The sequence below is a fragment of the Engraulis encrasicolus genome, chromosome 17 (assembly GCF_034702125.1).
Source record: "Engraulis encrasicolus isolate BLACKSEA-1 chromosome 17, IST_EnEncr_1.0, whole genome shotgun sequence".
NCBI lineage: Eukaryota > Metazoa > Chordata > Actinopteri > Clupeiformes > Engraulidae > Engraulis > Engraulis encrasicolus.
In genome coordinates, this window is record NC_085873.1 from 38066043 (window position 1) to 38093542 (window position 27500).

A 27500-nucleotide genomic window follows, 5' to 3' on the forward strand; every position below is an offset into this window, starting at 1 on the left:
CACGCACACACAGATTCCGGTGCACCGTCATACAGGTTCTTTTTTTATTTTTTATTTTTTTTTACCAAAATACAAGAATTGCGAGTGGGTGATTCTGAGATGCTGTTTCCACGTTTCAGGATATTTTTTTTAGCAGGGTATTTCTTTCTCCTGTTTAGGTGTAAACGCAACATGTGGATAAAAATAAATACAACATGTGGATATTAAATAAATACATGTATTTCATCCCCCTAAAAAGCATATTTTTAAAGCCTGCTTTTTTATTTCTGGATTTTAAATATCGGAAACGGAAGGCCAAAACCAATATAACCCGGAGAAAAAAATCCACATATAAAAAAATCCTGCTACGTGGAAACAGCTCCTGATTGCCAATTCCAACCAGGAGATGAGTGTATTCCGTTGCAAGATCACCAGTTGAAAATGCTTTAAATTTGTTTACAGTAACTTTTGTTTTGCAGTAGTAGTACACTTCTCTCTCTCTCTCTCTCTCTCTCTCTCTCTCTCTCTCTCTCTCTCTCTCTCTCTCTCTCTCTCTCTCTCTCTCTCTCTCTCTCTCTCTCTCTCTCTCTCTCTCTCTCACACACACACACACACCCACCGACACACACACACACACACACACACACACACACACACACACACACACACACACACACACACACACACACACACACACACACACACACACACACACACACACACACACACACACACACACACATACATTCACAAGGTATTATAAGAACACATAAAAAGATGAAAGTGCATAGAAAGATCACCAAAAAAACCTCATCAAACCGACGTTACCTGTATGTATTAAGAGTGTGTAATGTGTGTGTTTGCCAGTTTACCTGTGTATGCATTGAGGGTGTGAGTGTGTAATTTTGTGTGTGATGAGGGTGTGAGTGTGTAATTTTGTGTGTGTTGAGGGAGTGAGTGTGTAATTTTGTGTGTGTTGAGGGTGTTAGTGTGTAATTTTGTGTGTGTTGAGGGTGTGAGTGTGTAATTTTGTGTGTGTTGAGGGTGTGAGTGTGTAATTTTGTGTGTGTTGAGGGAGTGAGTGTGTAATTTTGTGTGTGTTTTGCAGGGTGTGAGTGTGTAATGTTGTATGTGTTGAGGGTGTTAGTGTGTAATTTTGTGTGTGTTGAGGGAGTGAGTGTGTAATTTTGTGTGTGTTGAGGGAGTGAGTGTGTAATTGTGTGTGTTTTGCAGGGTGTTAGTGTGTAATTTTGTGTGTGTTTTGCAGGGCGCGGATGGAGGAGTGGGTCCACCCGGCCCATCCGGACTCAGAGGACTACCGGTCAGTAACTTCAATAGTTATTGTGTGTGTGTGTGTGTGTGTGTGTGTGTGTGTGTGTGTGTGTGTGTGTGTGTGTGTGTGTGTGTGTGTGTGTGTGTGTGTGTGTGTGTGTGTGTGTGTGTGTGTGTGTGTGTGTGTGTGTGTGTGTGTGTGTGTGTGTGTGTATAATTAGGGAAAAGTCACTTGAAAAGAGTTCTTCACCAAGACACTCCAAAAAGTGTAGTTAAAAATGTCTTTAGATTAGATGCCTTTATTATTATGACATGTCCATTAACCCTATTCAGACTGGGCTTTTTTGGCATTCCTGTGCCTGGGGGGGGGCTCTTTTTTACGAAAAGTCACCAAGTTTCGTAGTCATAGCTTAAGTGGTTAAGGAATTATACAACATCAAAGTTGGTACGGGCACTTTTACCCCCCCCCAGTCTGGATAGGGTTAAGGACTTAGTTATAAAAGTTAAAAAGTTATAATTAGGGCTCTAAATTAACACCCGCAACCGTCCAAATGTGGGTAAAATTTCAGTTTGGCTGGTAGAAAAGAAAACTTACTAGTCACTTTTCCTGGTAGTCAGTGTATATTTGGCTTATAAGATTTAAAAAGTTATTTCATAGCCCTGGTTATAATAATAATAATAATATTAATAATAATTATTATTATAATAACAATACTAATAATGATAATAAAATAATAATGATGATGATGATGATTATGACTGTATTTGTATAGCACAATTCGTAACAATTTAATTCGGGCAATTCTGTGTGTGTGCGTGCGTGTGTGTAATCTTGTCTTGGTCGTCTGTGTGTGTGTGTGTGCGTGTGTGTGAGCGCGTACCATCATCTGTGTGTGTGTGTGTGTGTGTGTGTGTGTGTGTGTGTGTGTGTGTGTGTGTGTGTGTGTGTGTGTGTGTGTGTGTGTGAGCGCGTTCGGTCCGTGTGTGTGTAATCTTGTCTAGGTTGTGTGTTGTCCAGCGGCCGGAGGGTGGTGACCTACGTGCGTGTATGTGTGTGTCCGTGTATGTGTGTGTAATCTTCTCTTGGTTGCCTCTCTATGTGCCTGTGTCTGTGTGTCTGTGTGCGTATGTGTGTGTCCGTGTATGTGTGTGTAATCTTGTCTTGGTTGTGTTGTGTGTTGTCCAGGCGCCAAAGGGTGGTGACTGTGAGAAGGGCCTGGTTGTGTGTGTTTATCCGTGTGTGTGTGTGTAAGTGTAACCTTGTCTTAGTTGTGTGTGTTGTGTTGTCCAAGGGCCGAAGGGTGGTGACTGTGAGAAGGGCCTGGTTGTGTTTGTATGTCCGTGTGTGTGTGTGTGTGTGTGTGTGTATATGTGTAATCTTGTCTTGGTTGTGTGTTGTGTGTTGTCCAGGGGCCAGAGGGTGGTGATGTACATGTGTGTACGTGTGTGTCTGTGTGTCCGTGTGTGTCCGTGTATGTGTGTGTAACCTTGTCTTGGTTGTGTGTGTGTTTTCCAGGGGCCGAAGGGTGGTGACGTATGTGCGTACATGTGTGTCTGTGCGTATGTGTGTGTTTCTGTATATGTGCGTAACCTTGTCTTGGTTGTGTGTGTTGTCCAGGGGCCGAAGGGTGGTGATGGGGAGAAGGGCCTGGTCGGTCATGTGGGCTCCAAGGGGGAGAAGGGGGGTAGGGGCCAACCAGGACAGCCAGGGGACTACGGACTCCCAGGGAAACCAGGAATACCTGGAACTGAGGGACCAGTGGGAAACCTGGGACCACCGGTACGTGTGTTTGTGTGTGTGTGTGTGTGTGTGTGTGTGTGTGTGTGTGTGTGTGTGTGTGTGTGTGTGTGTGTGTGTGTGTGTGTGTGTGTGTGTGTGTGTGTGTGTGTGTGTGTGTGTGTGTCAGGGCTTGACACTGGCACCTGCCAACCGGCCAAATGCTGGTAAAACTTGGCTGTGGCTGGTAACAATTTCAGTGTCACTAGCCAATTTGGCAGGTATCTTATTCTACGATATGACATATCGGAATAGCGTAGCCTATATTCTGCACTTTCCCCCTTGTGTATCTATTGTCTGTAGCCCATTTAAGTTCAAGAAAAAGCTCAGTTACTCCGTTTCTATTTGTTTGTTTTATTTCCGTATAGAAACCCATGCACTCATCTTCTTGCTTTAAGCACCTCATCTTCTGAGGTTAGATGTACAGCGTCATGAAAAAAAAAAAAAAAACTAATTTGTGGCTAGTAGAATAGGTGGATGGCTAGTAACTTGGGAAAACCACTAGCCACAGTGGCAGGCAAGCACAAAAGTTATTGTCAAGCCCTGGTGTGTGTGTGTGTGTGTGAGTGAGTGTTTGTGTGTGTATGTGTGCGTGCATGTGCGTGCTTGTGCATGCATGTGTGTTTGTCTCAGTAAATGAGTTTCATAACGTGCCATATCACATATGATTGATTGAATGTGATTTTGATGTGATGTCTTGCAGGGTAAGGCGGGACACATCGGTCCTGGGGGAATTGCTGGTGGGCGGGGCCACGTTGGCCTGACCGGCCCCAGGGGGTTAAAGGGACCAAGCGGGCCCGGCGGAGATCGGGTGAGCATTACGTGGAATAGAGCTTGAAAGTGACGTCACTTCCCCCAATTTCATGGGACCTCAACGCCGTTTTTAGCCGAAAATCGTAACATGTAATCCAATGGCGGTATTAAACTGATATTTCGATCCCCTTCGAGTAGTGCCACGAGGGCCACAATTTTTCGTACGAACCCCCAAACTTTTTAGAAAGCTGTGTTTCTTCACATTTTGTATGCAGACGGCCTTGGAACAAAACATTGATATTTCTGCATGAATAATCTCTATCTAGCCTCCTACATAGCATATTTGTAGCCCAGCGCATATCATGACAGAGATCAGAAGATATTTACTCGCTACCATGTTGTTAGATGGTCAGCTTAGGTCCCGTGAAATGCGGAACTAAGGGGTGGGACTTTCAAGCTCTATGGAACCTATCTACTGGATACCAGGGCTGTAGTACTCAAGTCCGCTTTTTTATGGACTTTGACTTTTGACCATGACGGGTCATGTCATGGGTGAGCGGTTAGGGCGTCAGACTTGCATCCCAGAGGTTGCCGGTTCGACTCCCGACCCGCCAGGTTGGTGGAGGGAGTAATCAACCAGTGCTCTCCCCCATCCTCCTCCATGACTGAGGTACCCTGAGCATGGTACCGTCACGCTGCACTGCTCCCCATGGCCACTGAGGGCTGCCCCCTTGCACGGGTGAGGCATAAATGCAATTTCGTTGTGTGCAGTGTGCAGTGTTCACTTGTGTGCTGTGGAGTGCTGTGTCACAATGACAATGGGAGTTGGAGTTTCCCAATGGGCTTTCACTTCACTTTTATGGACTTGACTCGCTATCAATTGGACTCGGACTTGTCTTGGACTCAGACACTGGTCTTGAGCTTTTGGACTCGACCGGGTCTGTCTTTATTTTATTCAGAACATTGGCAACCATAAAATTCTAGAGTGGAGCTTGAAATCCAACAACATACAGTACAAGTTTGTCTTCACATCCATGGCATATGGGTTACCTTCAAACATCCACTTTTTTGATATTCACCCTGACCGACATGTGACTCGGACTTGACTTGGACTCAAATCTTTTTGGACTCGGTCTTGTCTCTGTCTCGAACCTTTTTGGACTCGGACTTGTCTCGTACTTGACTATTCTGGTCTTGGACTTGTCTTGGACTCTACAAAGGTGGACTGGACTACAGCCCTGCTGGATACCTATGTTTCAGCGATATGCACCAACCAGGGCTGTGTTTCCCAAAAACTCTTCAGTAGTACTTAAAGGTACACTGTGCAGGAAATGTCCAAAAAGGGTACTGCAACTATACTGCTCATTGAAACTGGGTTGCTTATTGCAAAATTTGATCTTTTCTTGAAAGTTTGCTAAGTAATAAACACATATTTTCTAGTATGGCCCAATCACAGTCATTTTTGCAGCTAAAAATGGTTTCTGGAAATTCAAAATGGCAGACCATGTAGAAGATCCCCCTTCTCACGTATGAGAAGTGCAATTTTTCCAGTCATAATGAATACTTAAAATGTTATGGTGATGCTAAGCATTCATGAAAAAGGTAACATTAGTTAATGGGTAGCATGAATTCTGGAAATAAACAACTAAAAATCTCGCACAGTGTCCCTTTAAGCCTAAGTAGTAGTGCATGTCCCATTCCAGAACCCCAGTTTGGGAGCCATTGTTTTAGTCCAAGTTATAATACAGTTTTTCTCAATTGGTTTTGTACATTTCTCACAAAAGAACAATGATTCTCAAAAGTCTTTGTTCAATTGTGACTTCCTGGTGTTACCCCTGCACATGGTCAAATCAGTTTCTCATTGTTTTCGGCATATAGTTAATGTGCTCTCGTCCACCATGCCATGGCTGTGTACAATTCTCAGTGATTTCGTACATTATCAATTGCTTTTGTCATATCACTCAAAAAGCTTTGTCACTGAATGCATGAAAGTATCTCAATCTTATCTGATAAATGTAATATAAAACTGAATTTACAACATTTCCCATCCAATCTAAACAACATTTCACTTCAGAAAAGATCCTCAAGAGTGTACTATTCAATTGACAACATGAGAAATTGATTTGACTAGCTTCTCCATACACTATGACACAATGACTAATCATTCTGCTGGCGCTGATACGTTCATTGACACAAAAAACTTGATTTTGAAAGACAAATAAGGGTTTTGAGCAAGAGACTCGGTTTTGCAGGTTATCCACGGTGTTTTGCCATTTGTTAAAGCTGTTTTGAGAATGAATATTATGGTTTGCAAATTGCGAGAGAGATACGAGAAATGTACAAAACCAATTGAGAAATACTGTAATATGTGTCCTGCCTCCTCACAGGGTCCAAAGGGACTTGTGGGCCCCAAGGGAGGGCTGGGAGAAATTGGCCTTCCTGGACCTGAAGGCCCAGCGGGCCTGCCAGGAAAACCAGGAGAACCAGGCACAGAGGTGAGGGGGTAGTGTTTGTGTACGTGTGTGTGCGAGTGTGTGCGTGTGCGTGTGTGTGTGTGTGTGTGTGTGTGTGTGTGTGTGTGTGTGTGTGTGTGTGTGTGTGTGTGTGTGTGTGTGTGTGTGTGTGTGTGTGTGTGTGTGTGTGTGGTGTGTGTGTGTGTGTGTGTGTGTGTGTGTGTGTGTGTGTGTGTGTGTGCTTGTGTGTGTGTGTGTGTGTGTGTGTGTGTGTGTGTGTGTGTGTGTGTGTGTGTGTGAGAGAGAGAGAGAGCGTGCGTGTGTGTGCGGATGCGTGTGTGCCTGCGTGTCTGTGTCTGTGTGTTGTTTTGTGTGTGTAAGATTGTCGCACATGGATACCGGTATGCATAAAAAGGACTTCAATTACTTTAGTTTTTTCCAACATGTAATTCTGAACCTGGGAATTGATTAAAAAAGAAAAAGCTACAAGGAGCAGAATTACAGAAATAAAAAATAAAAAATTTAAATAAATCGTTGAGTGTAAACAAAAAAATAGAAGAATAAGAATCAGAGGAAGAATGTAAACAATGACTTTTTAAGCATGATGTACCTCTTCTCTTGTGATTGTGAGTGCAGGGAGACCAGGGGAACCAAGGCCCACAAGGTCAAACAGGACCACCGGGAGATAAGGTGGGCGGTGTGTGTGTGTGTGTGTGTGTGTGTGTGTGTGTGCGTGCGTGCGTGCGTGCGTGCGTGCGTGCGTGCGTGTGTTTAACCATTTCATGATGCATTTCACAATAACTACAAATGGAAAATGTGTTTCCTAATATTTCTCTTTTAAAAGTTTAAATCACCTCATTCTGTTGTTGTTAAAGGGGGGGTGGGCAGAGGAGACCAGTGCTCACTGTGGCATGCAGGAGCCTTCAGAGCTGTTGTATTGTATTCTATTCAGTAACACTTTACTTGACGCCGGTGTCATACACATGTCATTACAGTGTCATAATAGTGTCATGGCACAGTTATGCATGTAGTAAGTGAAGAATTCTTGCACAACTCCTTGGTCAGGTGCGTAGGAGTGGAACCCCTAGGTCACCACATTAAAGCAAAGACATCTCCCGCACACTGTTCACATTTGCATGGTTTAATGCAACGTTTCAGTCTACTGACCTTCTTCAAGCAATTCCTTGAAATTGGAATGGAATTGCTTGAAGAAGGTCAGTAGACCGAAACGTTGCATTAAACCATGCAAATGTGAACAGTGTGCGGGAGCTTTCTTTGCTTTAACAGTTATGCATGTGTCACGAACATTATGTCCATGATATTTTATGACTGTTGGCCTTAAGTGACATTTAAGGCCAACAGTCATAAAATGTTTATGACATGGGCATAATGTTAATGACTTATATATGACTCTGTCATCACACTATAATGACACTGTAATGACATGCATATGAGACCGGCCTCATGTAAAGTACCTTAGAACCTTATATTCCATTGAATTCTACTCTATTCTACTCCATGACAGAGTGACAGAGGAGACTGGGTCTTCAGCACATTCTATATTCTAGTATTCTATTCTATTGAATTCTAGGTAATACTTTATAATAATGTCTGCTTATAAAGCATTAATAGTAAATAATGAGCAAACGATGAACAAAACATTAACAAACATTTACAAACAATTTGTAAATGAATTAAAAAATACTCTGTTAAAAGGCTTTTAAAATCATATTACACATCAACGTATCACGTGTAGATACTCTATAAATCTTTAGTAAAACTTACCAGTAAATGAAAAAGCAAAAAACATTTGTTTATGTTTGTTCATCGTAAGTTAATTATATACTAAGTCTTAATAAGCAGACATTATTATGAAGTATTACCAAATTTGACTTAATTCTATGATAGTGTGACAGAGGTGACCAGGATGTGGGGTGTCCAGGATTGCAAGAGGCTCCACAGCTGTTCTATTCCATTCTATTGTGTTTTATTGAATTCTATTCCAATTTTATGGCAGGGTGGACCTACGTGTACATTCTAGTATTCTATTCTATTGAATGTGATTCAATTCTATGTTAGGGGGACAGAGCTGACCAGGGTGTGCGGGCGCATACCTGTCAACTTTGAGCTCCCAAAATCCGGGAAAATTCTCATATTTTAAGCCAAAATCCGGGAAATTTTCTAAAGGCCAAATTCTGACAGTCAACGGGATGACAGAGACGGTGCGTTTTACTCGCCTTTTCACAACAGCGCGCGTGCAAAGACAGTCCTGTCTAAAATCCCTCAGCACACGTTATACAGCGTGGAGAAACAATGCAATGAAAACAAAACAATGAAATGAGCGCAATGAGTTTCTTCTTGTTGTTTTATCGCACAAGTTGTCTGTTCGTGCAAAACTACCGTGCAAAACAACCGTGCTGGAACAGGTGATTAAGTTAATCGCATGATTCGCTGTTCCGAGGCTGTTTTATGCGTCGCATCAACTGACGGTTTCTGAGGAAAAGAGTTGGCGCATAAGCGCTACGAAGCTCGAGGGTGACAGCTCGTATTTTCAAGGAACTTCAATTCTTGATGGCATCTGGCATACAATCTTCTGGCAGGAAGCTTGATAAGCAAGACCCTCTGTCTCTCTCTTCAAGAGGGGGTGTGGCTCGTCGGACAGGGCCGATGGTATAGCCTAATTACCGACGATGTTTTTTGATATTGTGAAAAATCTGGGATATTTCCGGGAAATATGTCAAATCGGGAAGAAATCGGGAAATGAGTCAAAATTAGGGATTTTCCCGGAAAATTAGGGATGGTTGACAGGTATGGTGGGGCTTCCAGGACTTCTGTCTTACAGCTGTTCTATTGCATTCTATTGAATTATATTCCAATTTCATGAATTGTAATGAATTCTATTCTAATTTTATGGCAGGGTGACAGAGGAGACCAGAGTACACAGGAGCCCCCAGGACATACATTTACATTCTAGTATTCTATTCTATTGAATTTTAATGTATTCTATTCAGTGTTAGGGTCACAGAGCTGACCAAGGTGTGGGGCATCCAGGGCTGCTGTCTTACAGCTGTTCTATTGAATTATATTCCAATTTCATGAATTTTAATGAATTCTATTCAATGTTGTGGCAGGGTGATAGAGGAGACCAGGGTACGCAGGGAAACTCGGGCCCCCCGGGGCCCCCTGGAGGGCCGGGGCCCCAAGGAGACGACGGGGAACAAGGGGAACGAGGATCGCCTGTGAGTATACTCTGTGTGTGTGTGTGTGTGTGTGTGTGTGTGTGTGTGTGTGTGTGTGTGTGTGTGTGTGTGTGTGTGTGTGTGTGTGTGTGTGTGTGTGTGTTTACGTCTATGTGTGTGCATGTGTGTGAGTGTGTGTGTGTGTGAGTTATGTGCATGCATGCATTTGTTAAAGGGAGACTGGGTAATATTTTCAATTTATTCAATATTCTTCACGAATATTGCTTCGGATGCTTAGATGAGTCATTAACAGGAGAACAGTGGTCCTCCTTACCGCTTCCGTGGTTCATGGGCAGCAAACCCCACATTTAATTTCTTCACTTCGCCCCGAATATTTTTTTCTGACTTCAGAAAAGGGGTGACTATTCTGAATACAACAACGTTATAACAGTCTTATGTATGTGTCTTTCAGACTTGGTCTGACCAAGAGCATAACAAATAACATTTCCCAAACGGCACGGTTGATAAGCCTCCCTTGGCTTGCTAATGGTTGTTTGCCTCTCGACAAAGTGGGAGGACTTCTCAGAAAGTACTTGTATTGCTCTTGACCTGACTAGTGGCTTCATTGAAGGTGTCGTTTCTTAAGTGTCGGGTGTGTGACCTTTTTTTCTTCTGTGTGCAGGGAACTCAAGGAGAAGAAGGACCCAAAGGGCCCCCAGGACCACCAGGATTCAGAGTAACACACACACGCACACGCACACACACACACACACACACACGCACGCACGCACGCACGCACGCACGCACGCACACCCGCACACACACACACACACACACACACACACACACACACACACACACACACACACACACACAAATACACACATGCACACACATATGCACACACACACACACGCACACACACACACACACACACACACACACATATGCACACACACACACACACACACACACACACACACACACACACACACACACACACACACACACACACATACACACACCACACACATACACACACCACACACCACACACACACACACACTCATGCGGTGCTGTTGCTGTTGCTGTGGTGTGTGTTGACAGGGACCTCCAGGGCCTATGGGTGAGCAGGGTAATCGAGGCGTGATCGGCGACGTCGGCTTCAAGGGCTGGAAGGGCTTCAACGGGATGCATGGCTTGCAGGGTAGACCGGTAAAGTATCAATATCAATATCTATTCAAAATGTAAATCTTTCTTTATTTCAGACCCAGGGGGATCCATATTAACCTGGTTCTCACGCGATGGTTCTGGAACATTGTCAATCACTTAGCCCTGGAAAGGTGTGGGTGTGTTCAAAACAGCTGCAACCTGATTGGAGAGTTCAAGTGGCTTTTTTTTTAATCACGCACTACTTCAACCACTGACTTGTATATCCCGCCCCTGATTCTGATTGGGCAGGCTGTGAAATTTCTGATTCCGTTCTGGCTCGTCTAAGATTTCCGGACCCTCGTGCGAGCTCATGAAGTTGAACGGAAATGCACAAAGGCTCTGCGTGAGAGCCAGGCTAGATCCATATCACATTGAAAGCAAAGCATCACAACACAGTACAAAACAAAAAAAGCACCTAACAACATACAAAGAAAAAGAAGGGAAAAAATAAATATATCATAATTCTCAATTCATTGTCACACATACAGGCATGCTCGCCAGTGATTCCACATGTTTGAGAAGAGTCTCACAGAGCTACGTTCAGGGCTAGCTAGGCCTGGTGTTGTGGGATACTTTCTGAGGCCATACAGCGTCTATCTGTCTGGTAATCTGTAGACTGTGACTCTATCTGAAGATGTCCCCATGTTCCACTGTGACTGTAGCTCATGATGTCCCCATGTTCCACTGTGACTGTAGCTTATGATGTTCCCATGTTCCACTGTGACTGTATCTGAAGATGTCCCCATGTTCCACTGTGACTGTATCTGAAGGTGTCCCCATGTTCTACTGTGACTGTATCTGAGGATGTCCCCATGTTCCACTGTGACTGTACCTGAAGATGTCCCCATGTTCCACTGTGACTGTAGCTTATGATGTCCCCATGTTCCACTGTGACTGTACCTGAAGATGTCCCCATGTTCCACTGTGACTGTAGCTTATGATGTCCCCGTGTTCTACTGTTCCATGTTCCGCAGGGTATCCCTGGAGAACCAGGCGGGCCAGGACCGGATGGACCAGAGGGGCCACAGGTGATTACACAGTACACACACACACAGACAAACACATACAGAGGTGCATTCAGGTAAATTGGGCCACTTTTCCATTAACTTATATGCATAAAAAGTGGCCCAATTATTTAACTCAAGGGGAGGTGTAATATGAGCTTATTTCCAAACATGGGGCAGTATCACTTTAACTTCCCCTCTTTTCGCCTTCCCTCTGTTGCCAGGGTCCTCAAGGTATCCAGGGAGACAAGGGTCGAGACGGGGCCAACGGAGACCGGGGCCCTATGGGGCCTCCAGGACCCAGGGGTATTGGTGGTGAAATGGGACCTACGGTACAGACACACACACACACACACACACACACACACACACACACACACACACACACACACACACACACACACACACACACACACACACACACACACACACACACAATTTAGTACTTTTATTTGGATCGTCACACAGGGAAGGATTACAGATCCAAACATTACTGGAAAAATTATTTGTATATGATCAACCTTGCAAATCTGCAGAATAAGCCTAGTAATCTCTATAAATAGATCTCTCTCTCTCTCACACACACACACACACGCACGCACGCACGCACGCACACACACACACACACACCGTGGCAGCCGTGGCCTAATGGTTAGGTAGTTGGACAGTAGATCAGAGGGTTGTAGGTTCGAATCCCACCCCTCCACTCCCTACTGCACTCCATAGCTGAAGCAGAGATTCTTTAAGTATATAGAGATATGCCAATGTAATAGGTTGCTATGGGCACCTAACATGACCAGGTTCCGGTCTACCTAAAGGGACGTGTCATAATACTCCTACAATGAATAGAACAGTCCTTAGGTCTGCCTAAAGGGGGATTTCCCCCCCTCCCCCTTGCAATAATAGAACCGGGAAACAATGCGCCAATGGAACCTCTCTCTATCTACTCTCTCTGGCTGAAGTGACCTTGAGCAAGGCACCTAACCCCACACTGCTCCAGGGGCTGTAACCAATGCCCTGCAAAAAACTGTAAGCCGCTTTGTATAAGAGCGTCAGCTGGCCACACTGTGGCCTAACGGTAGGGCACTGGGTTACTACGCCGGCCACCCGGGTTTGATTCTGGCCCGGGTCATTTGCCGATCCTTTCCCGTCTCTCCCTGGTCACCCATACACTGACCTGTCGAAAATAAAGGCAAAAAAGCTCTAAAAAATGGTCCTAATGCATGTAACTGCGACGGTCAAATGAACTTTGAGCTTTGAGCATATGGATCAGGGCTTGACACTGGCACCTGCCATTCGGCCAAATGCAGGTAAAGCTTGGCTGTGACTGGTAACAATTTCAGTGTCACTAGCCAATTTGGCAGGTAGCTTATTCTATGGTATGACATATCAGAAAAGTGTATATTCTGCACTTGGCCCTTTGTGTATCAATTGTTTGTATTTAAGTTCAAGAAATACAGTAGCACAGTTACTCAGTTTCTATTTGTTTGTTTTATTTCCACATAGAAACCCATGCACTCATATTCTGAGGTTAGAAGTACAGTGTCATGATAAAAATGAAAAAATCAAACTTGTGGCTAGTAGAATAGCTGGATGGCTAGTGACTCGGGAAAACCACTAGCCACAGTTGCCGGCAAGCGACAAAGTTAATGTCAAGCCCTGATATGGATGACTTGTAGGAGTAGAGGACTAAAGACATAATAAATAGAGAGTTCTATTTCGATGTAGTTCTATGCACAACACACTGCTTTCCTGGGTCTTACTACAAGGACAATCTGATGCCCTAGCACTGCCATGCAGAGATAAACATACAGATGCATACACACACACTCACACACACACACACACGCTTTTATGTGGATCTTTCCTTTCTCTGTCTCTTTCTCTCTGAAAATAAGTGTAATGTAACGTAATAATGATAATTTAGTAATGTAATGTAATAATGTAGTGTAATGTTAATGTAATAGTGTAATGTAGTGTAATGTAGTGTAGTGTAGTGTAATGTAATGTAATGTAGTGTAATGTAGTGTAATAATGTAATGTAGTGTAATAATGTAATGTAGTGTAGTGTAGTGTAATAATGTAATGTAGTGTAATAATGTAATGTAGTGTAATGTTAATGTAATACGTTTAATGTAGTGTAATGTAATGTAATGTTAATGTAATACGTTTAATGTAGTGTAATGTAATAATGTAATGTAGTGTAATAATGTAATGTAGTGTAATGTAATGTAATAATGTAATGTAGTGTAATGTAATAAGTAAGGGTTAACGTTCGGCGAGAAGGTCGCTACCGTGGAATAGCAGCACGACAGAGAGAATCTTTAGACCCCGACGCGGAGTCTGAAGTGCTGCTATTCCACAAAGCGACCGACTCGCCGAACGTTAACTCACTTATATTCTTAAATGATTCACACATGGCGGGGACATTTCTGTATTTAATGTTAAGTTTATTATAATTTTTCATGTCAAAAGATTGTTGCTGCGCAAAACAAAACAGTGCCGTTGTGGAACACCGCTAGGCAACAGGTGTTGTCTATCACAGCAGCTGATTAGAGTGACAAAACACCGGACCCCCTGCGGAGTGATATGAAACATTCGCTTCAGCAGTGAAAAGTCTTGTTGCCATTGACAGCGGTCTGATATAGACCAACCCGTCCGTTATCTCAAATATCAGACGTGCGAACGTTGGGGAGCCCCATTGAAATGAATGGAGCATTCGACCGATGACGTCACAAATAACATATAACAAAATGTAATAATGTAATGTAGTGTAATGTAATGTAGTGTAATGTAATGTAGTGTAATGTAGTGTAATGTAATGTAATAATGTAATGTAATAATGTAGTGTAATGTAATGTAATAATGTAATGTAGTGTAATGTAATGTAATAAGTGTAATGTAGTGTAATGTAGTGTAATAATGATAACATGTGTGTTTCCTCAGGGGCCCCCTGGTCCTCCTGGCCTCCCCGGCCCTCCAGGTCCCGCTGGCTACTATGATGGCGGCGTCCAACCATGGATCGGCAAAGGTGTGTGTGTGTGTGTGTGTGTGTGTGTGTGTGTGTGTGTGTGTGTGTGTGTGTGTGTGTGTGTGTGTGTGTGTGTGTGTGTGTGTGTGTGTGTGTGTGTGTGTGTGTGTGTGTATGTGTGTGTGTCTGTGTGTGGTGGTGGGTTGTCAAGGCAAGAGTCACCCAATCATAGGGAATAGAAAGTCTGTGTGTGTGTGTGTGTGTGTGTGTGTGTGTGTGTGTGTGTGTGTGTGTGTGTGTGTGTGTGTGTGTGTGTGTGTGTGTGTGTGTGTGTGTATTTGTGTGTATTTGTGTGTATTTGTGTGTCTTTGTGTCAGGTGTGCAAGTATCTATTATGTATTAGTTATTGTTGGTTAGTTATGGTTATTAACGATCAAAGCCAAATTCAGCTTTATTTACAATTGCTTCACTTAACTAGAAACACTAAGGAATTACGTAAAAGAGTGTTTCTGGTCCTGTGCCATGGCTAGACAAGACAGGAAAAAAGTTGATTTTAGTGCAAGACAGAATTTAAATGTCACTAATTAATTAAAAACAATTAATTGTAACAAATTTTAGGTCCTCAACCTCAACATGTAGGAGCGAGAAAGGATCTGCACACAGCTTGCAAAAGACTTAATTTATTTGGAGCAACGATCATACGTAGATCTTCTTCAGGCATCTTCAGTGTGACAGTTTTTTTTATTTATTTGGCACCTGCTGATACTTTTCTGCTGGATGTGCGCGCTTTCCACTACACGCAGGTCCTCAACCTCAACCCATATGGAATGGTAACGGTCCTCAACCCTACTGGGATGGCAAGGGCAATGGACTTCTCCGGGATGAGGCCAGTCCAAAAGACAATGTGGTGAGTACATTTATTCAGCTGTTACGTCAGTGTTGCCAGATGTGTCTGATGTGCCTTACCCTGTTCTTGTTTAAATTTCTCCCTGTAAGTCGCTTTGGCCAAAGGCGTCTGCTATATGCTAATGTGATGTAATCCAATCCCACCCAAAAGGTTGTCAAAAAACGCCAAAATGCGCTAAATTCCACCCAATTTCCACAAATTGCATTGATTTTCTATGGGCACTAAACTGTAGAAAAAAAAACGCCAAATGGCCAATTTTTCCCGTTTTTACCCGCAGACGACCATCCAAAGTAGCCCAATCGGGCGGGTAACCGCCGAATCTGGCAACGCTGGCTGGTGTCCGTGCCTTTATCTTACTTGGGAAGCTTCGCTCAGTGCGTAATTGAAGAGTTCAGATGCAAAACCCCCTAACTCCATTTCTGAAGACCTGCACACTTCTATATTTTTAGGGAACCCCGCTGTTGGTTTGGTTTACATTCATGTACTTGATAATACATATAAATATTTAAATTACATAAACAAGTTTTAAAATATGCAATTATGATTGCTTTGTATTAAATAAAAATGAATTAAGATTGTTTTCTGAAAAGGTACTTAGAGGGTTTCGCATCTGAACTCTTCAATTCTGATACAGTGATGCAGTAGGAAGAAAAAAGAAGTCACAGGAGCTGGATGCTATCAGTGAAACTGTATTAAAAGCTAAAAATAAAGAGAAACCAACACAAAAGTGGGTCACAAACGTTTCGGGTCTAGCCCATCATCAGTGTTTCCAAAATCATTTTTATTTTCGGCTTTTAATACAATTTTATTGATAGCATCCAGCTCCTGTGTGTGACTCCTTTTTCTTCCTCCTGCTACGTATATAGCTAGACATACATGTGTAGTTTGATGAATACATAGATAGGGGTGTGTCTAATGACTTCAGTGATACTTGTTAATCTTCAATAAATATAAAATATAAAATATAATTACTAGGATACTTACTCCATAAAATCTGTCCATGGATGCATCATAGGTAGAGTTTTAAAGTTTTCAACTTGAACAGTATTGTTGATTGAGGGCAGTCATGGGTAAGCGGTTAGGGCGTCATACTTGTTTCCCAAAGGTTGCCGGTTCCACTCCCGACCCGCCAGGTTGGTAAGGGGAGGAATTAACCAGTGCTCTCCCCCATCCTCCTTCATGACTGCGGTACCCTGAGCATGCTATTGTCCCGCCACATTGCTCCTTTGGGGCACCATTGAGGGCTGCCCCCTTGCACATGTGAGGCATAAATGCAATTTCGTTGTGTGTAGTGATCACTGGTGTGCTGTGTCACAATGACAATGGGAATTGAAGTTTCTTAAATGGGCTTTCTTTCACTTTCACTTTTTTTGTAGGTGAGGGGTGACGTGGAGTTTGGTCTGGATGCTCTGACCCAGAGGATCCTGAGGGTGCGACAGCCTATGGGGACTCAGAACAATCCGGCACTCAGCTGCCGCGTACTGCGCCGATACCTACCGGAGGCACAGAGCGGTAGGAGGAGTTACCCGTCTGTTTGTCTACGTATACGTGTCTCTCTATATGCATTTTCACAAACTCAGTCCTCTTCAAGTGGACCAAAAAATGAACTGACAGCAAAAGGACTCAGTTCTGATTTTGTTCATATTGTGAGTGTATAACAAAAAGAACCGGCTGATCTTTCTGGTTCTGTTAGGCTTTCGTTGTGCTTCAGTCCTTGATTACACCCGGCCCTCTAGAGCTCTCATTAAGTTAAGGGATTACACCTTGTCATACTGTAAGTGTAACTTGGCAGGACTCATAAGCGAACCGTACTGAGACCACGTCAATGAAGGTCTCAGTACGGTTCACTTCCGAGGGGTCTGGGTACACTTTGAAGCGTTCACATATGCACAGAAAATCACAGGTCTGAGTTCACTTAAATGGCTGAAGGGGACCAGGTGTGAAAACCCTGTATATCTCTACATCTGTCTATCTGCAGATTTCAACTAAAGATTCTACAAGGAAAGGGAAGAAATATACACCACACCACACAAGCTTCCTTGTCATGATTTAATGAGTGAAAAACGGGCACAACGTTTTGACCTTCAAGGTGTTCACAGGTGTCAGATGGCTAGTATATATTTTCCCATGCAGAAGTCCATCAAGGTCATATGTTTTCTATTCCTCCACAGGCCTCTACTACGTGGACCCCAACCAGGGCTCTCCTCTGGATGCCATTCAGGTCTTCTGCAACATGGAGGCTGGAGAGACCTGCGTCTACCCATCCCAGATCATCATTCCCCAGAAGAACTGGTACACGAGCAAGACCAAGGACAAGAAGCACGTCTGGTTCAGCGAGTCCATGCCCGAGGGCTTCCAGGTAAACAATAGTGCCTAGATGCTAGTCCTGGTGTGTTTATTTTCCCATTGATTTTCCCGTAGTCAAAGCAAAAGGTGCACCATTCAAAAATGTTACCTTTTTCACAAATTACCACCACCATAACATTCTTAGTATTCTCCATGTCTTCCATTTAAAATGTCCAGAAATAGACATTTATAGTTGCAAAATGCACTGTACTTTGGTCATACTAGTAAATATTAGCAAATTTGGCAGCGCAGTTTAGCGTAGCATACTTGCAATACCTACTCTGGCCACCATCCTACACAGTGCGCCTTCAATATGCTGCAAATTACACAAAGGGGGCTTAGCCTACATAATGGATGCGAGTAACGTGCGGTAACGTGTGTGCATTAACATGCATTGTGTCTGCACATTCTTCTCCACAGTAACGTAAGTATCTCCTCCAGTTACAATGTATCCAACATGTGTGAAGTATAAAAAAAATCAGGCAGTGGATTTTGCTATTCATCAGGGCATAATAGCAGCCAAAGCATAGCAACATGTACTCTTGAGGCAGTGTATGCATTAGGATGCCTCGACTATGTAAGCCTTCAAAGTTCCACTAAGAAGCAGACGTTGCAAACTAAAAAAGTGTTTATATATATGAAGGAAACATGAGACATTCACATGCTGTGGATAAGCTCCTCAGCTAAGCGTAATGTAGTGTAATGTAAGCACAGTACACACACATAGCTGAAGTTTTTTCCTGCCTCTTCAGTTCAAAAATGTATCCAATCCTAAACACACACACACACGCACGGACACATACGCACGCATACGCACTCTCTCTCTCTCTCTGGCCGACTCATAAGGATTCAGAACCATACGCACACAGAACAAATTCACGCATGCACACATAAACACACGCACGCACACAGACACTCACAAACACACGCACACACGCACACACACACACACACACACACACACACACACACACACACACACACACACACACACACACACACACACACACACACACACACACACACACACACACACACACACTCAGCTTTACTGATGTTCCCATTTGCTCTGCCTCTCCAGTTCCAGTATGGCTCCAACGGCTCTGATCCGGACGCCGTTAACATCCAGCTGAACTTCATACGACTGCTGTCCAAACGAGGACACCAGAACCTCACCTACCACTGCAGGTTATTCATATTCATGTGTTTATTTTGTTTTTGCTAGGGCTGGGACTGGGAATTAGTCTATAGGCTTTGAAATTAATTAATGGAATGAATCACATTTCAATCGCATTTAAATATCTGACTTGAGAATAATTTGTTTAAAAAGTCAATGAACTTGCCTTTCCTTTGTCACCATAGGAACAGCGTGGCGTATATGGACCAGGCGTCTGGCAACCTGAAGAAGGCCGTGCTGCTGCAGGGCTCCAGCGACGTCAGCCTCAGGGCAGAGGGCAACGCACGCTTCCGCTACAGGGTCACCCAGGACGGATGCACGGTGAGTCCAGCTTGGGCACTTAGCCAGAGACGATTGAGTAGCCTCTTACTGCAGCAGGAGTCGCCGGCGACCCTATTCACTTGCTGAAAATGCTTTGCTCCATCATAACAACATTGCTATGACATTACAGAGAGCCATAGTGCTGCGCTAAAGGGCCGTACACACACGTCGCTGCTATTTACTCGCTACTTGCTCACTCGCCTACTTGCCACTCGCTCTGGGTGATTTTGTTTACTGGTTATCATGGTTCCCGCTGTCCGCACCAATAACGTCCGTACGAAACAAAATGTAAACCTACGCTGTTTAACGTTGATCGTGTGCTGTGCACAACCATGCATATGAGCCTTTGATGGTGTACACTGTATGCATTTTCCTCAACACTTTTAACCAAAGCGTGATGGCGTGCAGAAGTTGGGTGGTCAGAACACCACAGGGGCAACGTCACCTGTCAATAATCTGTATTCTGCATTACAATTGGTTACTCGCTTAACTCGCGTCGCTCGAAGATAAAATAAGTTTATCTCGGAACCCGCCCACATCACATCGCTTGTACTCTCCTCGCCTACTCGCCAGCTAGACTCGCTGGAACACGTAGACATTCTATTGACTTCATCCGCTGAGCGAGTAACTAGCAGCGACGTGTGTGTACGGCCCTTAAGGGGTTAGGTAGAGAGACTTAGTTTTTTTCTTATACCGTACTTCAGACATGTGAAAGTTTTATCTTCTACCTGACATGTTTTGTCTGATGAAGACGGAAGCTATAGGCTACCGTCGAAACATGTCAGATAAAAGACAAAAACATTTACTTGTCTGAAGTATGAGAAAAAAACCTACGTGTGTCGAGCTTGGACACTTAGCCAGAGACGATTGATAAGGTAGAGAGACTTAGTTTTTTCTTATACTTCAGACATGTAAAAGTTTTACCTTTAAAAGTTTTACCTGACATGTTTTGACAGTATAGCTCACCTGACAAGTCAGGTAAAAGATAAAATATTTACTTGCATAAAGTATGAGAAAAAAAACACGTTTAACTGTAACAGTTAGACATAATAAACGTCATACATCTAAGGTAGAGAGGTGTTTCCTAAGGAGTTTCTAGTAATGGCAGCCATGCCCCTTTAGGAGGCTTGGAGACGAGGAGAATGAAGGGAGATATATGGGAAAGTTACGTCCATTTAGGGAAAAAAATTGGTAACACTTTGCTTGACACTGGTGTCATGGGTATGATATGACAGTGTCATAACAGTGTCGCAGCACAGTCATGGACGTGTCATAAACCTTATGTCAATGTCATAGACATTTTAGACTGTTGTCATCAAGTAGCATTCATTTATGGTAAAGACAACTCTAACTTTTCATGACTTTAAAATATGTAGCCCCTTAATGCACGCCGTACCTCCTGAGGCATGCTGTAATAGCCATTGAAAGTTAACTACTATAGTACTACACTACTATGACAGTGCGCGGGGCCTTTAGTAATACATTACAACTTGGTCATTGCCATGCTGGTAACAGCTAATTTATAATGCCGTGTCTTAAGGGGTTTTTAAGACATTGACATCAATGACTGTGGCATGACAATCTTTTGACACTATTATGACACTGTTATGCATATGACGCCGGCATCAAGTAAACTGAAACCAAATATTTCAGTCCCGTAATATTGCTTCACATTGCTGTAAAGCTTGTACTGGATTTTACGGTAACCATCCCTCTCTCGTTCCTCTTTACAGCAACATACGGGCTCGTGGGGCAAGACCGTCATACAGTTCAAGTCCCGCCACCTCTCCCACCTGCCTATCATTGACATCGCTCCTATGGACGTTGGTGCACCAGATCAGGAATTCGGTGTGGAAATCGGACCCGTCTGCTTCTCGTAGCATGGACAACCTAACTATGGACTTTTGACCTTCAACTTTTATTTGTTTTTTGTGATTTGTTCCTTTTTTTGTCATGATGTGACTCGTAAGAGTTGAATTTACATGTTTTGATTTTTTTTTTTGGATTGATCAAGTCATCAGCCATCTACATAGTATTTGGCCCACGTCAGCCACCGTATCCTACATGTCACCACTTTGTTTTTTTGTCTGTTGAGATATAAGAAAATATTTTGTAACTGGACACTGTAAACTAGGCCAAAGTCTTTCAAACAATACAAGACATTGAGATATGATCGAATGTTATAGTTTTTTTGGTTTCTATTCAGTCCAAAAACAGGAGGAGATGTTGTAGTTCAGTTCTCATCAGATGTTTCAGTTTTGAAAACAATAAAGAAAACTGAAAGTGATACCATTGTGTTCTTGCTCTGACATTGCTTTTTGAATGAACAATGAGACAATTAGACAAGAGGTGTGCTACAGTAATTGAGATAACACTGGTTTGACCCAAACTATGCTAATGTACGATGAATGTCGTGTGAGTTTTATGATTTACGTATTACATTAGATTAAATGACATTACATTAAACCTACATGTCACTTTAATCCAAAGCGACTGACAGTACCGCAAGGTACAGTATTGTGGTTAAAGACTCTGGAGTAACAGTGTTAGGAGTAACACATTACAAAAGTAATTGCTTACTGTAACACATTACTTTTTGCTGTAACTAAGTAATGTAAGGCATTACAGGGGGGAAAGCTGTAATAAACTAGTTACAATGTATGTACAATTAATATGTTTACTGTAACCGGGATTTTAATGATGTTCAGTATGGTGGGTCAGAAAGAAGCTATTCCTGAACCTGGTAGTTTTTAGTCTGCATGCTGCCAAAAACACCTCATGGATGGGAGCAGTGGTGTAGTCTACGTAGAACGCGGGTATACGGAGTATACCCACTTCAAAATTTCAGGGATTTCAGTATACCCACTTAAAATTGATTGATCCATTATTTAGAATGGCACAAATATTTACAGTATACCCACTTCTAAAAATGCTCAAATATACAGTATTCCCACCACAAAAAAGTAGACTGCACCACTGGATGGGAGGTGAAAGAGTCATGAGTCGTGACTTTGATTTACACTGTACGTTGCCAGATATGCCACATATTTTGTGAGTTTGACAAGAGTACACTGTAACAAATAGCTGTTTATTTACGGCAATTCTGCAACAGCATTCTACTGTTTTTCGAAAAAACAGACAACTACTGTGAAAATATTACTTTGAGTCACATATTGAGCATAAACAGTAAGTACTGCACAATAGCAGTATTCGCCGTTGTGGAAAAAACTAGAGATGCACCTAGGATCCTGCCGGATACCAGATCCACTGAATAAGATCCTGCCGGATCCGGAACCGGATACCGGATCCTACAAAAGGGTTGAAACATATAGTCTACTCGCACACGTGGGCCCTTTTTATTACGTTGGCGCAAACTATTTTTTAGACTCATTGGCTTATTGCCACACTGCCTGCAATAGCCGCTTCCAAAGGGATTTCACTCCATGCAGTGATTGGGGTTGTGAAAGACTGAAAAGCCTAGGCTAGACATGCACCAGACCCTGATTTTTAGGTAACATGCCGGATACCGGATCCACTGCTTAAGATCCTGCCGGACCGGACCCTGTGAAAAACTCTATTATCCTGACGGATCCGGAACCGGAACCGGATCCGGTGCATCTCTAGAAAATAACAAGTTATTTTAGGCAGCACCATTGAAACCCATTCATCCTCCACTTGTCCGTGATCACCATCAAACCTCAATACCACCTGAAGAACTGAAGTCATTCTGACTGGTTAAAGATTATCTGATACTATCAAGCATGATGAAACAATTTCTAAGGAAACTACAATACTTAAAAAGTGCTTGATGCAGCAAAGTGTGAGTAGCACATGCATTTTGATAGTGATGAAAGTGTGAATGGCTGAAACATTTTAAGAACTTGTAACACTCTTGCAACAAGCAGCCCCATCTAAACCAATCTGCTAATCAGTACCTGGCCTCACCTGAGTAGGGCTGTTATGCCATTATTCAATTACGGGCGTCACCTGCCAAGGGCCTGATGACTCTGGTCACATGGTACTCTTGCACCTGTATATAAATCTGGACTATCAACACTTCAGTTGCTTGTATGCCTGCTGACTGGCCTGCATGGCACAGCATAGCACTTGTTTGCCTACAAGCTTGCCTACAAGCTTGCTTACATGCTTGCACACTTTCCTCTTTGTGAAAGCTTGCTGTATGTGGCATCATTTGTGGCATTGTTGCATATAATGTGCCTGCTGCAAATTAGGCATTGCTTTGAGAGCTAGCTTGTAGTGCTGCTTGTTTGCTGTGCTACTTGGTGCAAAATATTTTTTTAAAGACTGACCAATGCTATATTCATCATTGGCTCATCAAGAGATACAGTAAAAAGCCCACCTCGCACACTATCATTGTAACATAGCACTGCGTACTCTGAAATTTTATTCATGCCCACACTTTCAAAGGACCACCGCAAACCATTTTCTCAATACAGCATAGCGACATAGTATCATGCTCAAGGCACTCCAGTCATGGTGAACGATGGGAGGGTGGGGTGGTAACATGGCCAGGGTACCACAGTTATGGAGAATGATGGGTGGGGTGGGAAGTTGCCATGGCCATATTCATGAATACAACTATGACCCAGTATTTGCCTGTCATCACACAGTACAATTCAACTTTTTAACTGAAATGTACTGTTATTTTTCTGTGGAGTACTGTTATTTAACAGTTCAATTGCTGCTGAAAAATTTTTATATACTGTGATACATTAAACAGCAATGAGCTGTATTTGATTTTTGGTGTGAAATAACAGTAGAATTACAGGTAAATATAATTGCCAGTAACTGCCGTTATTTTGCAGGGAAATTTTCTTAGAGTGTAGCTAAAGTGATGCAAAAGCAGTGTACTGCCTTGCATATTCAATATAGTAACATTGTAGTGTAATTGATTACTTTGAAAGGACAGCAGCATGTAATCAGTAATGCATTACAGTTTTTGAGTAACTTGCCCAATACATTTGGAGTAATGTGGAGCCTTGCTGAAGGCCACTTCAACCATGGATGCGTGAACTGAAATGGTAGAACAGCACAAGATGAAAGTGAAGAGGAATGTGATCATGTTCTTCTATCACTGGGAAGATAGGCTCAACTTGTATGATTTTGTATTTGTTGACCGAGGAGATAATATTCAACCCAAGTCAAAAACGCCTGCTAAATGCCCTGAGCTCTTTTTGGAAAAGGTGCCCTTAGCCTATAAAAAAGTAAAGGGACACTGTGCAGGAAATGGTCAAAAAAGGTACTGCAACTATGGTGCTCACTGAAACTGGGCAGCCTATTGCCAAATTTGATGTTTACATGAAAGTTTACTAAGTAATAAACACATATTTTCTGGTATGGTCCAAGCACAGTCATTTTTGCAGCTAAAAATGGCTATTTTTGGAAATTCAAAATGGCGCACCATGGAGAAGATCCCCCTTTTCATGTATGAAAAGTGCAAATTTTCCAGTAATGAATACTTAGAATTTGATGCTGGTGGTAAGTATTAATGAAAAAGGTAACATTAGTGAATGGGCAGCATGAATTCTGGAAATAAACAACAAAAAATCTCACACAGTGCCCCTTTAAATATCTCACCTTCCAAAGTGACATTAGATGAGTTGCATTTAAAAGCGAAGACCCTCCTCTTGGATTAGAATGTGTTCATTCAGCTCTAACATTTCCACATTTTAATAAAAAGCCTCAAATCTCATGAGCCTGAATGCTGCGCCTCTGTCACTCTAGACGACCAGGGCAATGCAGCGTATACGCAGCATCTTAGAATCAATGGGTTAAAGCACGATCAAGGACCACCCAACAACTACATGAACACACCTATTTCTCTATAATAGAATTAAATCGCATTACCAGGGGTGTCGCTCAGGGGGGTAAAGTGTGACTGAGTCACCAGGGCCCGATGTACTGTATGTAGGGGGCCCACACACAGTCCGATATATTAAGATTTAAAGCGGTGTGTGTGTGTGTGTGTGTGTGTGTGTGTGTGTGTGTGTGTGTGTGTGTGTGTGTGTGTGTGTGTGTGTGTGTTGGGGGGGCTCCATTGGAGTCGATTGTATGTAGGGCCCATAATTTGCTGCTATGCCCCTGGGCATCACTGTCCATATATCCACAGTGATTTGGACCACACAGTGTACAGTGTGATGTAATAGAAGGTTGGGGGTAAGGATGCAGGCACATTTGATTTATTTTTCCATGAACACTCAACGGCTTGATCCAGGCCCGGAGTGGACCCTTTTCTCAGTCCGGGAATTTAATTCAAATTCAGGCCACTCTGATACGGAGGACAAAATGCACGCCTCCCTCTTAACATCTGACTTCCCTATCGCTGACTTCCCTATCACTATTCCCTATTATTAAATTTAACAATTAAATTAAATGTAGACCTAACTATTTGAATTAACAATCAAAAAGTAATGTAGGCTTCATAGACAATTATTGATTAAACAGTGGTTGCCTGTTTCATTTGGTCTCATTGTGATGCATTTTCATTAATTAGTTCATCTTAAATCTTTGCCCGTTTCCACAGTGGTCCTGGGCTCCATGCCTACTGCATTCTGCATACAGCCTATCCTTTCATTCACTTATTTGTTACTTATTTAATTGTGGCTTTGTTAAATCATCTGCACGTTTTAATCTACACATATCATGGTTTTCTTCTGTAGACTGTGCCATATTTTATAGGCCTATCATCATAAACATCTATTTTGACTAACTCTCTTCCTCTACCTGGCCCTTCAGTACTCCTGCCCTCATCTGGATCATCTGCTGTGCTGATGCTAGAAAGCATTCCATAGGCTAAAGAAGACATTTCATATTGAGTTGATGTTTACGCACCTGTAGAAATGCTGCACTATAACAGCGAGACGAAATAGGCTACAGTTGCAGAGGAGCTAAGCATGACGGCGACTTTGAAACTGTTTACCAAAAACAGCTAATGTAAGGATTCCTTTCCTTGAGGATATTCACTGCAAGCACGGGATGTAGGCGAACGTGTCTGCATGTATTTGTGGCATTGCAACTTGAAAATAGAATAGATTCCCGCGGGCGTGAAGGGGGTCTCACATTACAATGAATTCGCTGAGGGCTTTCACGATGCTGATTCCGCAGATAGTACGTGCAAACTCTCCAGTAATTATTTTTTTAGAAAGACAACTAAACTGTCCCCGTGCGCACGAACCAAGAGCAATATTGGTATACAGCACTTATAAATGATTTAAACAGCATGTTTGACGTGCATTTAATAACAAATAGTATATAACAATAAATGTAATAGCCCCTGTTTAATATAGGCCTATCTATTGCGTTAATAACTGATAGTGCTCGCAGGTGGTAATGCAAGGTAATGCGTGATGAAGCGTTTGGCAACTCTCTTCATCAAATGGAATGTAGCCTAATGTAAAGCAACAAGTCTTCGGTTCTTCTATGAAAATAGGAATACACTTCAACCATAGCATAGGCCATAAAGCCTACATTGTGACATTTTAAAAGCTGACAGTAAGTTTACAGTTGATTTGACATCGCAAACATCGCCACGTTACAGCCTATTTGGCCAGAGTCTAATAGACTTTGTCTATTGCGTCAACCTGTGCGCGCTGGTGGTAGGCTACAAATAAAGCGTAATGAAGCGTTTGGGAATCTGTTCATCAAAATGGTTAACTGGCAAGTTTTCGGTTCTTCTACGGAAGTAGGAATGCACTTTAAAGCATAGATAATCCTATAGCCTACATTGTGACATTTTTAAAAGTTGACAGTTGTGACAGTTGCAAACGCTCGCCACGTTAGGCTATATGATAACCTATGATAAAATTCACAACCAGGCCAATTATCTCTCTTTCAGTAACCTACCAGTTTGTCTTGAGAAGATGTCAGTTAATTTGGCACATTTGGCTGCCACTGCCTTTCTTTTTTTATTTTAGCCCTCTTTCTGCTTTCCATCACTGACGCTCTGTTTCGCGCCAGTGTGATTTAAAAAGACGAGCTTTGGGCCAAACCTTCTGAAACACGTGGGAGGGGTCGGGGGGAATTATGCTGCTTACATGGTAGTAGAACCACAGAATTTCTAGGAAGGGGCTTTGGACCTATTTAATCCACTATGATGCAGCTGGCGGTTGCAACTTAATTGACATTAGTG

At 42.7% G+C, this 27500-nt stretch overlaps 2 protein-coding genes and 3 long non-coding RNA genes across 5 annotated transcripts in view; 4 read left to right on the top strand and 1 right to left on the bottom strand.

Moving 5' to 3' along the window:
- Nucleotides 1–1301, top strand: part of LOC134466852 (uncharacterized) — a 3808-nt gene extending 2507 nt beyond the window's left edge. The window contains exon 5 of the long non-coding RNA XR_010038427.1: nucleotides 1247–1301. This is a non-coding gene — a long non-coding RNA (uncharacterized LOC134466852). The remainder of the gene's footprint in view (nucleotides 1–1246) is intronic.
- Nucleotides 1302–1333: 32 nt separating this feature from the next.
- Nucleotides 1334–3146, bottom strand: LOC134467038 (putative uncharacterized protein FLJ46204; the record flags this gene model as incomplete). The annotated part of the gene is made up of 3 exons (XM_063220961.1): nucleotides 1334–1402; nucleotides 2389–2412; nucleotides 3036–3146. Coding segments are annotated over 3 exons (204 nt in total), but the record flags the coding sequence as incomplete, so codon positions are not given.
- A 670-nt stretch (nucleotides 3147–3816) lies between these two features.
- LOC134466853 (uncharacterized) lies at nucleotides 3817–6924 on the top strand. The gene is made up of 3 exons (XR_010038428.1): nucleotides 3817–3839; nucleotides 6169–6276; nucleotides 6871–6924. It is a non-coding gene; the product is annotated as an uncharacterized LOC134466853 (long non-coding RNA).
- A 2448-nt stretch (nucleotides 6925–9372) lies between these two features.
- Nucleotides 9373–11908, top strand: LOC134466851 (uncharacterized). The gene is made up of 5 exons (XR_010038426.1): nucleotides 9373–9473; nucleotides 10096–10149; nucleotides 10521–10628; nucleotides 11600–11653; nucleotides 11854–11908. It is a non-coding gene; the product is annotated as an uncharacterized LOC134466851 (long non-coding RNA).
- A 1-nt stretch (nucleotide 11909) lies between these two features.
- On the top strand, nucleotides 11910–21638 carry LOC134466850 (collagen alpha-1(II) chain-like). The gene is made up of 8 exons (XM_063220734.1): nucleotides 11910–11961; nucleotides 14576–14660; nucleotides 15404–15507; nucleotides 16884–17019; nucleotides 17679–17866; nucleotides 18935–19041; nucleotides 19216–19351; nucleotides 21085–21638. The coding sequence occupies exons 1-8, from the start codon at nucleotides 11914–11916 to the stop codon at nucleotides 21229–21231; spliced, it is 951 nt and encodes a 316-aa protein (XP_063076804.1). The 5' UTR covers nucleotides 11910–11913; the 3' UTR covers nucleotides 21232–21638.
- Nucleotides 21639–27500: the final 5862 nt, after the last annotated feature.